We start from the raw sequence: 16,084 nt of genomic DNA, 5'->3' as shown, positions 1-16,084 counted from the left end.
GAAAGAAAAGTTTAGCAAAAACAGATGAAAAGGAAACTGAATGTGTATTTTTACTGATCTTTGTATACCAAACACAATGTCAGCCAGTGCCTGCGTACGCAATTGAACGGAGGGGGGAAAGAGGTTTTCTGTATCTTCCCAACAGCCTTCAGCAATGCCTAAAACTTAGTCTGTCAAAGGAAAAGGTGTGAAGGACCGTGGTATGCACAGGCCAGAACTGAAATCTGCACCGATCCAGTAGCACCTAAGTGGATTTTGTGTAGGTTAGTACAAAGAGAGTTTGGGGCAGGCCTCGGCTTCTCTTCCGTGCCCTGCACCACGCGGATCTCTTTGCTGTACAGTTGTGCTCTGTATTTTTAAGAAGCGGGGATGAGTCCTAGTCATTTATATGAAAAATGGAAATATTATGTCTTTATGTCTTGATTAATAAACTGTTACTTCTAAAACCATTTTCAAAAGGAGTAACTAACTAATACAGGCATTGTTTCAATTACTGTAACAGGCAAAGACAGAAGAGCACTATTGTAGATACAGTAGAGAGCATACAATTTTGCAGGCAGAAGCGTGCTTTTGGCTTGATTCATGCTGCCACATAATACCATTGATCTCAATCACTGTCAGTTCTGAGCATTAAAATAATAATGTAGAACTCCCTTCCTCTTTATTTTTACACATTTATAATCTGCTTAAAACAGTGGAAGTTTGGAATTAAGATATTCCTGTACACATCATTCAGTTTCTTAAAAATATTCACATTTAATTATTATGGTGTATCTTCTTTGAGACTGTTCATAGAATTTAGTCTTTTTAGCTCCTAAGAATTGTATTTAAATGGTACTTTGTATATATGATAATGTAATGCTACATTGTATTTTAACATTTTGTAACGTTAAAGCCTTTTTACTGACAAAAGCTGTTTTGTTATCTACAATGCACGACGTGTATTTTCTCACATAAGATTGCTAGTTATCAATACTTGCATATTTTTTTTAAAAAAATGATGAAAGGCTGAAATGTTTGAGAGAGTGGTGCAAACATGCTTGACAGTAACAGCAATGCTATCGGCTGTTTGGTCGGGATAAGGAAAAGAAGTCTGTGAGCCCATGGAAATGTTGCCTGTAGTGAGGTTGTTTTTATTTTAGGGTCCCAAATTTGGGGTTAGTAATGTAGAAACCATGCTTTTAAAAAAATATATAATTAGATACTTTCAACTTTTCATAATACTTAGTTGCACTACTAAATTCCTAAATGCTGATGTGTACTCTTGAGGGAGAGAGGCCTCTCTCGTAACTGGAGATCATCGAGTAGCACTTATTGATCACTTCTGTCACTGGTAGGTTTTATTGTTTTCACAAAAGGGAGTCCCCTATTTTAGAAGCAAGAGCTTTCAAAGTCACGTAGCTGCATCTCAGTGTTAGATTTCTTAAAGTGAGGGGAGCTGGCTCTGCCCAAATTAAATGGCACATGTAGCATCATTCTTGCAATACAAAGTTTTTCCTGTACAGAAACAGAAAGGGGAGGCCTTTATGTACAGAACACTTGCTAAGCCTGCTTAGTAGCACTATCTTAATTTATATGAAAATATATTTCCAATTAATTTTAAAGCTAAATTTCCAGGGGCACATGAGCTGGACACATGTACTGTTTCTAGGTAGCACTGTCCTTTGGCATAGAAGCTGGCAGGAACAAGTGATGCTCAGTTATTTTGAGGTCTCTCACCTGTCCATTGGCCTTCAGTCATTTTCCTATGTTATCTTTTCAAATTAAAAAGCAAGACCACTCTTCAAAAATTACAAAAAATTAAGATTTAAGTTTTGGTGGTTTTTTCATTTATTTTGTATATGTTACTCCTGCTGTTATGTTTTATAGTTGATCTAACCCTTTCATTTTGAAAGTGACAAAAAACTAATGCAGAAAGGAGAAACAGTTGGAAGGGTAGTTGTACTTTCCCTTTAAAAATGAAGATGTATATTGATTTCAATGAAATGTTTGCCTGGAAAGAAAAATAGAAGAGCATTTTGATAGGTTCAAACCATTTAATTTTGTAAAGGCCTGTTTATTTTTTTTTGTTTTGCAGTGGTTCTTGGCTTCAGGTCTTTTTGATATCCACTATAAGATTTCTAAAACTCAGTGCCTAAGTGTATCTTCATAAGATTTTTTTCTTTTACAAGAAACTTTATTTTATTTGAACCAGGATATATTTTTTAAGTCACCAAATTGCTTGCCACGGGGGAAAAAAAGATCGGCTATGTGCTAAGTTCAGTCAGAGACGGTACTGCTTGAAAAAGTACTAAGTTGTCTCTCTCTCTGTTCTTCCTAATTCACATACTTATGTTGGGTTTTATTTAAGTCATGTGATAACAAATTTGCATTTTCTTGGAATATTGATGTTGAAAAGTTGTTCTATACACCGTATAGGCAATCACTTTGAGTAACCAGTGAACGCTATTATTTTACCTAAAATTGAAGCGTTTTTTTCCTCAGCAGTTTAGATAATGTTCAAAATGCTTTTGCCATTTCTGGCTGGCAAGAGTACTGATCCTCGCTTTTACATCAATAGTTGGCTGAGCCACTTTAATTCAAGTTACTTACCATTCTCTGTTTCTTACTCTCCCAAAGACACTCATGAATGCATAGATGTGCACCCGAGTAGACCACCTCTTCCATGGAGTGAAGCAGGCGGTAGAGATGGTATCATAACCAGCACTGCAGCATTTCTGCTCTGTGTCTCAGGGGGTTGGTGTTTCTGTACGACCCCTGTGCACAGAATGGGGAAGATCCGCACTACAACTCCATACCCTCCTTGGCTCTATCACCATTATCGATTGGTTTCAGAGGAATTGTGCAGGCTTAAAGCAGATCTCCTGACCATCCCTGCTTATTTCCCATTGCTTTGGGTCTCAGGGCAGTTTTTGATACGTACAAACCAGACTTTTTTCAAAGAAACTCTACATGAAGCCGTTGTCCAGCCCACAGTGTGGACGGAAGGATCTGAATCAGTCGCTGCTCCTCTAGACGTGTTCACATCATGTGTGGTGCAGATGTTCAACCCAAGGGACCAGACTAGGTCTCAGAGACGGTTTAATGTGGGGGCTTCAGCACCAGCTGCTCCCAAACCCCTCCCATTGTGACAAACTACTTGCTGATGTCAACGGCGTTTCTTTCGGTGGATTTTGCTTATGTGCTGTTTTTATCCCAACCAAGATACCTTTGGGGTGGAGGATGGTAGGGATCTCGGTAGCTCGTCCAAGAGTCAGGCAGTAGCAGGATCCAGAAGAGCCCTTTCTGCGGGTCTCTGTAATGACAGACCCCCATTAACAGAACTCAGTAACAGAGCACAGCACCCTGACATTAAACCCTTTAAAAGAGGTGTCCTAAATATACATATAATAGAAAAGGGATCTAATTGTTAGAAACTGTAACTGTACAAATTGGAGCTACCAGATGAGAGTTGTGTGATGGAAAAGCCCAGATCGTGGAAAAGCAGAGGGTCCAGAAACAGAAAATGGCAAAAAGACAGGTGGCAGATCAGACAGGAGGGATAAGGTAGACATTGTAGAAGCAGCAGAGCTGTTGTTTATATTAATTATAAAGCTTATATTAATATGTTAGATATTATATATATCATATTAATAATTATATATTAATTATAAAGCTTTTTTGCATGCCTGAGAAAGAATATAAAGACATTTAAACATAATAGCAAAGGGGAAAAGGAAGGGATAGTTTTCAGGTAGGTAGTGCCATGGTCGTAGCAGCTGCATTACTGAATGAGGGAATGGTATGAACCAGCCAAAAGGCCTTGGCTGACAAATCCCCACCTCCCTGGGGAAATGGGAGGGAAGAGGAGGGGATGTTTGTTTAGGAATCTCAAATCATTCAAACAGCGGTATCAGCAGTCTCTGCTGGCTTTCCAAGGGGTATTTGAATGGATCCTGGAGTTACCTTTCCTAGGGGAACCCCTATCTACAATAAAAGGTTTATTTTGATTTTACATTAAAATTTAACTTAAATTTTGAAGACTAGGAAAACCAATTAACGAAATGCATTTTAAAGATAAAGTTCATTCTTCACCAGGATCTTTAATTTGAAATGGAATCACCTGGTAGAAATCCAAGGTGTCTGGACACTACACGACGTGTCTCAGAAGTCTCTGTCATCTACAATGTTTGAAACTTTGCAAACTGTTTGGCACACATTTCCTTCTTTTTTTTTTTCTCTTCTGTGACATTTGTTCACTGTTGTTTTTCATCAAAGCCACAAACTTATTTCATCCCCTCTCTACTCAGTGTGTTACATGCAGGTTTTTTGCAAACAGATCAAGCTATGGGGCCCAGAAACAGTAATTTACTAGTCTTGCCTTCGTTAACGCAAACAGTTGTGTTCATCTGGCAAGGCTTCATCCCAATTTTCCATGCCAGACATTTCCCTCAGAGACCCCTTACCGACTCTAGCTAGAGGTTTGTTTGCTTAAGTGAAAGAATAAGGGGACAATGTCCTGGAGAAAACATTTTGTAGCAGCTGATTGCTTAAAAAGAGCCTGAGGAAGCTGCCCGTAGCCATCCTCTAACGATGAATGGACAGATGAAAGAGGGTACTGCTTTTATTCGTTAGCATCTCTTTCCCATTCTTGAAACTTTTCCCTTTTCTGTCCAGATCTGTGTTATATTTTAAAACCAGGAAATGTCTAAGTGTAAGAAAGTTACAGATTAAGGTAGTGTACAGTGAAATTATTAATCCATAAGATGTCCATAACTGTTAGCAATATTAGCCATGGCAAAAAGCAGCGCTCTTCAGGTTGAGTTACTCTAATAAATGTAGCTGCTTATAATTTAAGGGTAGACTGACCTTGGAAATCTATATTATAAGGAAGTAGCACAGGTATTCCCTTCTTTTAATTCTCCTAAATTCAGTCATGACTGACAGATGAGATTAAAGATTGCAAGCGTTTGTACCGAACATCAGCTAAGCTCTGGCTTAATGAAACAAACGGCAGTTGGAAAGTTGGTGAGATAAACAGTTCTTCAGTACATGATTTATGGAGAACTGCTCTGTGATGCAAATGTTTCTATTGAAGAAGAAATTTAGAATAAGAGCTGTTTATAACAGCACTGCTGCAATTTATGATGAGACATTCTTGGTTTTTTTCAACGTTCTGAGGTATTGGGTATGAGAGACGGAAACCCTTATCTCATGTGGTGACAATCTACATACACACACATGGATGGGGAATATTTTCTTGCCGGTTTAGACCATTTTCCCAGTTGCCAACAGCGTGTGGAAAGGCTCAGGCCATAGGAACTTCCTTCCCCTTCCCGTTCTCTGTCAGGGCTGGCTGTCCAGTATCTGCCAGGCGTTTGCTGTAGAGCCAGAGCTTGTAACCAGGGTGAAGGAGGTGCTGGACACTGCTGCTTTCCCACAGCTGTCCCAGCTCACGCCATAATCAAGGCAGCTTGAAGCTGCTTTCCCTGCACTGATGGAATGGGGTCACCTGAAAGTCAGGTGGGTCATCATGTGGGTAAACGATACTTTTCTTGACATTCTAAATTGTTTGACATTTTAATTAAGGAGAAATGGTGCAATGTGATGATCTTTCTACATGGAGTACAGCAGGGTATTTATCTGCTTTGCGTTCACTTTCAAAAATTCCACCTTCTCCTTCACTTGCCTCATTGTCCTGCAGAAACGTCACAACATACAAGTGTCGTAGTATTGCAGAGACCAGTTAATTGTCAGAATCAAAACCAGAGAACAGAAATTTAGAGCATGAGTAATAAAAGTCCTGAGTTACATGGCAGATTAATACAGAAATCTTAATTGTAAGGTATCTTGCCTTTTTTTTAATTTCAGTTAGCCTCTTACCATAACTGTGCTATCATTTGTACGTGCTAATTTATTTGTAAATGTCACTCCAGAACACATTCAAGAATGTGAATGTGAATCTGCTCTTAAAAACGGTGATGTCTCATTTTCTCTCCTCTCTAAGGCTTTATTCATGCTCTAATTCTGTTGCTAAATCAGTTAGCAGTGGCTATTGTTTTTTCCTGTAGAAATTATTTTTTTCTTTAAATTGTTTTCACGTAACAAATGAAAACTCTTTGATGAGCACAGATGAGTTTAAGACATGTTTTTCAGATGTGGAATACATTCAGTTATTATTTTTTCTCTACAAATGATGCTGCTAATCTGCTATGCTCTCAGATGAGCGCCTTATTAAAATCTTCAAATTTTCTGGTGCCTGTTAGTAAAAATATGAGGTAAGAAAATTACCAGTCAAAATTCCCTGTTTATTCAAGTGCAAATTGATACTTACAAAATACATGTTGGTTTATAGCCAGGATTCTGCAATTACAGCATTGTCACTTAGGGACATACTGTAGTAATAAGCAGGCAGTGAGCTAACGTACTTTTAGGGAAAGTTCCTTTCCTTTCCTCTCATTTAAAGTTTTTGGTCTACCGGCTGAAACGGAAAGGTTAAAAGTTATCTTCTCACTTGAATGCACAATGGAGAAAGATGGAGAGGGAGCACATTCTGTTGCAACCCCTTCGTTGTCAGTAATATGTGTGTAGATTTCATCAACTTCAAAAGAAGCTTAATTAATTTAATTATTATTATTAAATATTATTATCTATTTAATTGCTAATCTGTATGTGTGTGTATAACAAATCCTTTCTTATGAATCAATGTAGCAATTTTCAATATTTTGTGTTGATTAACTTCTCGTTTTTGTGTAATTAACATGAGCGTTTATCTTGTTGGCTTTTTATATGCTATTTATATGCTTGTATATAGGTCGACAAGGCAACTTAACTTGCCTTTTTGGCAAGGCAATGGTGCTTATAGACATAAACCAAACTAGTATATTAAGCTAAACTTACTGATTTTTTATTTATTATTTTTTTCTTGCAGAGCTGGAGTGGACCAGAGAAATTACTTGCTTTAGATGAACTGATTGATAGTTGTGAACCAACACAAGTAAAACACATGATGCAAGTGATAGAGCCCCAGTTTCAACGAGACTTCATTTCCTTGCTCCCAAAAGAGGTGAGAAATATAGGTTAATACTGGACTATGCAGTGCATCAGCTGCCACCTTTTAAAAACTTCCATGCTAATTATGGCATTCAGTTTTGCCCACCTAGTGATGTAAAATGGTGTTAAAGTGCTCCACAACTCCGTACGCTGCCATAACATGGCAACTGTAATTTCGGATTAACATACCCCTATCTCTTGATAGGCATTTAGATACCTGGAAATATGGATGACTCCTTTAAACGAAATCCCAGTAGCTTTAAAAATATCTCTGAGTCTTAATTGGGCTGATTTTTTGAGAACTAATTCTGTCAGGGCACGCACACATAAAAGTTTTTTCTGAATGCAAGACCTTTCTGCACATTATTCTGTAAGTATAAGCATTATTGTGTAATGCTTTAAGGGGTGGGAATTTGCGAATATTGTATTTGAATTTATTTTAAACAAACCGAGCCCTAAAATCTTTACCAAACCCCCCCAAACCAGAAAAGCACTTCTCACTAAGGATTAAGCCAAACCCTCATCAAGCAGATATCTTACAGTAAGTCCTGTACTGCAAATCAGATCATGTCGTATCAGGTTAAAGAGAAACTAAGATTTAGATTTCAGCGTGTGTGCTTTTAAGTGCTGCCCAGAGAAGAGTAACTCTTGATGTCCTCACAACTAGAACATGAGGGTGGATATGAAAGGTTATGAACCCAGTGTGCTACAATTATTAAATGAGTGGTTTTTTAGTTCATTTAGAAGTGGTATTTCTGACCTTGGTTGATTTTAGGGAATTGTAAATTGTTTTGTTACTTGGAGTGAGTGAGGAGGAAGTCTATTTTCTTTTGCAAGATCGACCACACGTTGGGTTTTCCATATGAAAATTTTCATGAGGGCTGAAGTCTTCAGTTACTAACACATTACAAAACAAGTCTTAGAAGATATTCTAGAGCTAGTATTTGGTTGCTGTGTTTAACATGGTCTTAGTACCTGACTCTTCTGTATGTCTGTTTCTTGACGTTTTTTCCGATGTATATCATATTTTTGAATACTTAGATGTACTTTTATACATCCCTTCTTTTCTTTTATAGACTGTGATATCTTCACAAGTGAGGAAATACCCTGGCCTTCCCTTGCTGGTTAGCATTTGTAAGGGTTGGAATCAATTTGTGCAACGAATATTAACTTAGTAGGTGTCACATGAGATTAGTGTTTACAGAAGCACTTCCTGTGGCAGCCGCCTTCATCAGGGGAAAGGACCCTGGGGGAAGAGGAGAGTTTAGCGAGACCCTCACATGGTTGCCATGTTTCTAGAGAAGGTGCCCGAAGCAGCCTTAGTTCAGAGGCAGAGCAAGACTTTATGTGTGGAGAAGACAGAAGATACTTGGCCACTTCTGCATCTGTTAAATCTGGTCATTTAATACAGAATTGATAACAGTAACACATGTAATCATTGCGTGATTTAGTGGCAAAACTAATTCAGGTATAACCAGTGATGTAGTCACGCTGTAACTCATGATCATGTGATTATTTCAGTTCTAGCGGTTCCCTCACAAAAAAAGATCTGCTATTTAGCTGTAAAAATGTCTTTCGTATTTATGTATCTTGACTCCATTGTAAGCTACTTACGTTTAATTTGTTTAGTTTCTTTTTAGTGTTTGTTCTTGCCTCTTGAAACAAGAACATTGTCAAGCACTTAGCTTCATGAAAGGCTGACTTCACCAGTGAAGCTGGCTTAAATAATTTTGGCTTCTTAACTCCCTGTCACTGGCACCAAAATTAACCGAGTTAAACAAACCAACCCATTGAGCTAACTCCACCGTCTCCTCTCCTTTTTGAAGATCATTCTTTGCCCAGATCTCCTAAGTGATGCTGCCTCCAGCTACATACGCTGGCTGCAGTTTGGGGTGAGGAACTGAGCTGTGGGGGCAAGAGTAAGTTTTTAGGGTCAGTAATTCTGTAAACAGGCTTCCCTATCAAAGGCAGCATCCTGTGAACACACGCTCTCCCGACTTGTTGCTCCGCATTAACATCTGTAGTTATCTCCAGCGCTGTTGGATGCAGTGCAGGGATTTTATTACCTAGCCAGAGCAAGAAGATGATTTGGAGATGATTTGGACAGGAGGGCTTTCCTTCAAGAACGTTTTCAGCATTGCAAAGACAGTAACTTAATAGCTGAATAACCAAGAAAATGTTTGCTTTCCTCCTGAGGAAACATGCAGTCAAACAATTAATCTGAAATGAATACTCCTGATTTCTTGCTGAGACTTTAGAAATAATTATTGAAATTGCTTGTTTGTGAAAACCAGGTCTAGAAACCAAGAGACCAGGAGTTTTGCTGAAAGCAGGCAAAGAAATTTTGTTGGTGCCATCTGAGTGAAGAAAAAGGCGCGAGACTGCTTTTTATTGGGTATTATTAACACTACAGCGGAGAGTAGTCACAGTTGAGTCAAAGGTCAGGTCTTTGCTCCTTGAAGTTTTCTTATAACTAGATCCGTGAGCTGAGACAAAGGGACGTCATCCTTTATGCACTGCTAATCTTAAAGTCAACTGTGGGCTGTGTTGACCCTTGATGACTATTTAGATAAATATAGTCTAAAATAAATGTCACCCATATGTAACCTGTTTTAGAATCAGTTGGCTCGCAGGTTTTAATTAACACCATCTTAGCAAGCGTCCGTATCTGTACAATAGGACAAGTGGTATTTAAACAAACTCTGCTCTCAGTTAAGGAACATCCAGCAAAAATGGAAAGGATCTCTTTCATGTTTGAGTCTTGCTGAGTGCAGGAGGATCTGATGTGTGTTAGGAAACTTCTTAAATAATGTGTGTTAGTACACATTAAATAATTTTACATGCCAGGAATTAAGACAGAAAGTCTGGAAGGTCGGGTACAGTTGTTGCTCTTGCAGTAGAAAGCCTTAAACACCAGATCCTAAATGCTGACTGCCTGAGTTAGGGACAGAAGGAAGATTCCTCAGCTTTATGGCCTGGGGTGCATCCGGGATCTAATGCATAATGTAAGACGCAGGTCCCTCAAACGTGGAGTCCTACGTGCTCAACGTGAGCTGCAGGTGATGACTTGCAAACAAGGTATGTGTGCAGTCCAAATGCAAGCAGTTCTGGCGTACTGCATTTTTATTTCCTGCTCAGTCACTGGCTGGTGTAGATTACTGAAAGTAAACGTTTCTCACATAATAAGGTCAAAAATCTGCTGAGGTCAAGAGCCTGTGGTTATGAGTTCCTTACTGAATTTCAGTCTGCGCTGCTTTGAAAGGCAGATTCTATTTATATACATCATAATTCCAGCTAAAAATTAAATAAAAAAATCCTAAACACAAAAAGATACGTCAAGCAGAAGTAAAAGTGGATGATCTGATTTCCCTGACAACTTTCGCATCTTATTAGTTACTGACAAAGACCCCGCTGTTTCAGCATGTAAGTAGTGCTCTGCATCACTTTTTATCAATATTGTTCTTTCTGCAGAGTTTTTAGCCACGGAAGGGACTTTTCTGCTTCTTATATTTTCCATGACTGGGGAGATGCATTATTGCTGTCAAGTAGAAAAACTGTATTTGATCCTCACACCCTTAAGGATAGCCGTCCCTGTATTTTGTGTTGTATATTATTAGATGCCTCTATCCCTGCTTAAGACTTCAATACATTTGAAAATATTTGTAGAGATTTGGGAGGTTTACGCGGTCATTATATGGCTCAGCTCAGTCAACTGAGGTCTGAATTCTCCCAATAATTTTGTCACATGGAAAAGTTCATCTTCTGGTGCTCACTGGGATTTCTCATATGTTTCTGGTAGCATAGTACAGTATCCAAGTTACGTATTTCAGTCCTGCATCCCAGTCCATAAAGCTCCCTGTAACACCACGTCGGAGTGTGTTTGCATTCAAATCGGAAAATGAGTGCTACGTACACTGCGCTTCCTACAGCTGCAGGGTCCTTTTCCACTCAAGTGCACGTAGCGTTTCCTTTCTCTGGATTCAGGTGTTACCGATCACAGCATACTGTCCTATTTGCTCACCTGGTGAGTTAGTTAGGTGTGTTAGCGAGGTGTGTTTTCTAGTTAAACTCTCAAAATAACTTTTGGTAGACTTGTTAGCTAAAATAACATAGACATAATTATTTTAGTAAAAATTCTATTAATGGTTCAAAGTAACGTGGATTACATTTTAAAGAAAATAATAGTGAATTCAGCTGACATCTACTCTCTTGCAAATACAAGAATCTTTTCTTATGTGATCTGTATGGATTTAGTTACTTAAGATGATTGTTATACTTTCATGTGCCCGCTGGAATAAACTGTAGCTCTGTTAAGTCTGAGATTGTTTAATAATTTATTGCTTCAATTTTCTGTATTTCAGCCCCTGATGTGTGATAATACTTGGAGTTACTTCACTTTTCCTTTCAAAAGCAACGCAGAAAATACATTTTCCTTTTCTTTCTTGCAGCTGGCACTGTATGTGCTGTCATTCCTGGAACCCAGGGACCTTCTGCAGGCAGCCCAGACATGTCGTTACTGGAGGATTTTGGCTGAAGATAATCTTCTCTGGAGAGAGAAATGCAAAGAGGAGGGTAAGGCTGAGGAAAAAAGATGGATGTAATGGTCAAAGTCTTGCTGTTGTAAATGAACGGCACTTTTTACATAACAAGCTTAAAGTTTTACGAAGGTGATTCGTGTGACTTTAAATTTGCTGCTAGTGATGCTTTGAGCTACGTGGTATGTATCTCTGTTGACAGTAGGAAGCACAAATAATCCACGGAGTACTAGACATGAAGCTAGAATTTAGTTTGAACATCCTATTTATGTAGTACACTAAGTGTATGTTTTTAAAATACAATTATTTTTGCTTTTCAAGTATTATTTTTATTCAAAATTTAACCAAAGCAAATAATTGCTGAGAAATAAAAATGATAGGAGTATATAGTCTTGCAGTTTGTAAAAAACATGGAGGAAAAACTGTTTCAGTGGCTGGGTAGAAGGGATGCTGTAATTTCACATCATTTCTAGAAAAATGAACAGAGAAATGGTACGTGGTAGGGGTAGAAGGTGCTTAAGAGAGGGACACAGAGTCCATAAGCCACATGGATATCACCTGCTCGTGTCAAATCAAGAAGACATGTTGGTTCAGCAGTAATACAAATGGGCAAAATAAGGCTCCCAGGAAAGCAGCCACATATTTGAGCACATGAAGAATGTAAGCTTTTATTTTTAAGGAGAATTATATGAACAAGGAGTGTATTCTGGGGGGCAGAGCTCACGCATGTGATCTCAGAGCAGTATCCATCTTGGACACGGGCAAACACAGGGGCCCGTCCAGGCAGCCTTGGAGTATGGAGACAGGAGCTTGTGGGAGGTCAATGCAAAGGCTTTAGAAAACGTGGCAATGTGAGTGTAGGTGGCTATTTGTAAAGGCACCTAAATTAATTATTTTCTTTTGCAATGGAAACTAGGTGTCTAACCTCTTAAATCTTCTCGAAGATTCTCCGCTTACAAATTTCAGTGAAAATGCATTGAGAGAACAGAATGAGAAAGAAGGAGAAGGTCGGGAGGGGAACGTGCCTACATTTGTGAGTTTAGAAGTAAAAATAAATATGGCCAGGCACGAGAGCACAGACAAACAAAACAGTATCGTAGCCTGCTTAGACTTAGCAAGGTGCTCAGCAATACGAAGGAGCAGTTAACTCAAGACTTTTGCAGATCGAGACACCAGAGAAGGGTCTAAAAGGAGTGAAATCCACATAGTGGCAAGAGACAGGACTCTTGCTAGTCATGAGATGCGGTGGAGAGAGGAGAGAGAGATGGGTGAGAGAACTGTAAAAAGAAAAAAAAAGAATCTATCTGTAGTAGCAAGGCTAAAACAAAGCACTGCTGCTTAAGTGTCAGTTCAGAAAGGGCATAGCTATACTTAAATTCCAGCCAGGAGAGGACAATGCCAAAAGCACGCAGCCTTTCACATCAAGAAAAGAATTAAGAGCTCACTAGTATCAAGAGTCGTAGTGAACTTAAAGGTAGTGAGCACGGGTGACAGGAGAGGAGGACCGCAGACAGAAAAGTTTACTTTTTGAAGGGTTCCAAAATGAGCGTCTGAGTGGTTATGGAGTTTGTGGGATGATACCCATTTGAAAAAGGTAATATTCTGCTACGTTGGCTCAGAAAGGGGGATTCAGAACAAGCCAGTAGGTTGCCAGCAAAGAATGATGAACTAGAGTGTTTTCGGCCGTGATTATGGTAATGATTATGCTTAAATGAGAAGGAAAGTAGTATTAGGAGCTGAGGAGCGGGGCTGTGTCACACACAGTGCAAATATTGGCCTGCGGGAGGTTGTTATGCCGAAGCAGTATTTAATGTCAGAGGTCACTGTAAAGGTTTGGGAAGGAGAGAAGGTGTTTTATTTGGGGTGGCCTCATCTCTTCCCCTCCCCCCTTTCTTTAAAATTCATTTTAGGGATTGATGAACCATTACATATCAAGAGGAGGAAAGTAATAAAACCAGGCTTTATACACAGTCCGTGGAAAAGCGCCTACATTAGACAACACAGGATTGATACCAACTGGCGGCGAGGAGAACTGAAATCGCCTAAGGTGAGTTGTGAGCTGTGTGCCTGCTGCCATGAACAAAGCAGGATCCACGCACAGCTTTGGTTTGTTTTCTTTTCCTTTGGCCAAGCCAGACTATTCATGCACAAAAAGCAATGTATTGTTACAGAAAAAAATAATTTCTATTTTAGCTTACCCTGGGTTTAAATTAATTTCCGATCACCATATTAGGAAATCTAAACGTGATTCTTCATACAGCAGAATACTTTCACTGCTGTTGTAAAAATTTCTGGACAGTTTTGTGAATGCCTATAAATACACCCATCTCTTTGAAACAGAACATCTCAGAAACTTGACATTTAAAATTAAACATGCACACCCATATACAATATATATAAAAATACATACACATATATATATGCAAGTATTTGTTGAGCTGGGCTATGTCACAACGTAAAAATACTCCACAACTATTCTGTGATCATATTATGCTTTATTTTTGTACATATTCTTCTAAACTGAGCAGCACAAGACAATAACTTCATTCCGTGATAAGGGTTTTGTTTTGTTTTTTAAAATGTTAACATTCTTTAATGACATTGATACATTATTGTTACATCTTTTCCAATATGAAGACACGAAGCAATACTTAACCTTTTGTAAAATAAAATAGCAACTGGCTAATCAAACCTGGTATTGAACAAGCAGTCAGAAACATGAAGAAAAACCATAGCCTTTCAAGGTTTTAAGGCAATTTGTCCATTTTCTTGATTACTGCACAACAAAATAATAATAATAAAGAAGAAGAACAAAAAAAATGCCCGTGGAAAACCTATGGCTATATCCTGCTGTTTCTTTGGCCGTGAATTATTTACATCTCTGGCAACGGCTCCGTGTTTCTTGCCTTGATAACGCCACATCAAGTTATCTTGGAATTATTATTAAAATTACAGCCTCAGGCATTATCCAAATGCCCATTTCATTTCGATGAACATCTTGAAAAGTGTTCAGCTATCTTAAATAAAAATTTCCTCATCCTATGTATACTGATGAGGATTTTGTTGCTGTATTGCAGCAATATATACTGAATTGCAGTTTATCCCAAATTAAGCATTGAAAATCCCACTTCTATAAAGCAACATTCCAATCCACGTTTCCAGCACATTAAATTACCTCTTTTGTTTGTATTTAATTGAGTTAACGGTTTTCCAGTTTTTGACTTTGGTGCTGCCTGGCATTTAATAGATTACAGTGCTTGGCTGGCAAGGAAAAAAAAAAGATATAGTCAGTCTTGACCACCAAAATACAAATGTGCGGCAAATAATACAACCCCATCCTTCTCATTTAAGATTGAAACAACTCTTAAAAGGTAAAAGTCTGAGGGAAAAAAAAAACTCAAATGAAAAATAAAGAGATGGAGTAACTGTAGAGGAATTGAGCAGTGTCCATTTACTAATTTAGCTTACTTCTTACTGGTACTCTTGATTTTTCCTGCTGCTTTTCGGAGGCTTCCGATAACTGCAGTGAGCTTGCGAGGCAACGCGCTGTCACTCCATGGAAGAAGGAAAATACCTTCTTTGGTCCCAGCTGGTGGTAAATTAGACTTGACACACGGGATTAAGGGGCTGCCTTATTACTGAAGCAACTCTAGCATTTTATAATTTATGAATCAGAAGAGCACTTTGTTTCTCCTGCTTCTCTCTAATATCCTGTGTTAAATTGTGACCGTTCATTTTTACGTCCTTTACCGCCAGGTGCTCAAAGGCCACGATGACCACGTGATCACATGCCTTCAGTTCTGCGGGAACCGGATAGTGAGCGGCTCTGACGACAACACCCTGAAAGTGTGGTCAGCGGTTACAGGCAAGGTAGGTCGGATGTTTTGCTGAATTCCTTAGGAAATGAGCTACAGGTAGAGCACTGGTATGTCAGAAGTGCTGCTGCCCCATCAGACCGTGCTGCAGAGGGGTCGTTAGTGCCGGCTGGTGCAAGAATCAGAAAAAGGACCAGTAAACGTTTGGGTCGTCTTTTCCCAGACAGAAACTAATCTGGTTCCAAAAAGTCACCTTGATGTGAAATTGCGATGCTGCTCATGTTACCATTGGCATATATCCTTGTTCTCTTGGCAATTCTGCTATTCTTGTGGAGTCGTTTGTGACATGGATTCAAAGGAATTTGGACAGATACATTACTTTATCTTCCTTAAAGCTTAATCTAGCCTGCTTTTACCCCTCTGGATCTCCCTTTCTCACTTGTCTCCTAGCATTCTTTCTCTTGTTTTCAAGTTATTGAAATGGGGTGTTCGTTTTACTGGCTCTGATTTCAAATACAGAATCTGTTTTTCTTTCTAAGCTACTATATTGCTGAGCCACCAAAAAAAAAAAAAAAAAGTAACTTGCTTTAGGTTTAAATATTTCCTATTAAATTAGATCCAGCTCAGGCAGGAATTTAATAAGCTTCAATAATTTAATTTTGGCTTAGAGAAGCAAAACAATATGTGCAATCAAAAAGACAG

The 16,084-nt window shown here is 38.7% G+C and overlaps 1 protein-coding gene across 3 annotated transcripts in view; it reads left to right on the top strand.

The window, feature by feature from the left end:
- FBXW7 (F-box and WD repeat domain containing 7) overlaps nt 1-16,084 on the top strand; it is a 99,195-nt gene that overhangs the window by 71,553 nt on the left and 11,558 nt on the right. For all 3 annotated transcript variants that reach the window (XM_074147104.1, XM_074147107.1, XM_074147105.1), the window contains exons 4-7: nt 6,911-7,045; nt 11,481-11,604; nt 13,478-13,614; nt 15,324-15,437. In XM_074147104.1, coding sequence (XP_074003205.1) covers nt 6,911-7,045; nt 11,481-11,604; nt 13,478-13,614; nt 15,324-15,437 — 510 coding nt within the window. The remainder of the gene's footprint in view (nt 1-6,910; nt 7,046-11,480; nt 11,605-13,477; nt 13,615-15,323; nt 15,438-16,084) is intronic.

This window comes from Numenius arquata, chromosome 5, assembly GCF_964106895.1.
Source record: "Numenius arquata chromosome 5, bNumArq3.hap1.1, whole genome shotgun sequence".
In the NCBI taxonomy this organism is placed as follows: Eukaryota; Metazoa; Chordata; class Aves; order Charadriiformes; family Scolopacidae; genus Numenius; species Numenius arquata.
This window is presented reverse-complemented; position numbering and strand designations above follow the sequence as displayed.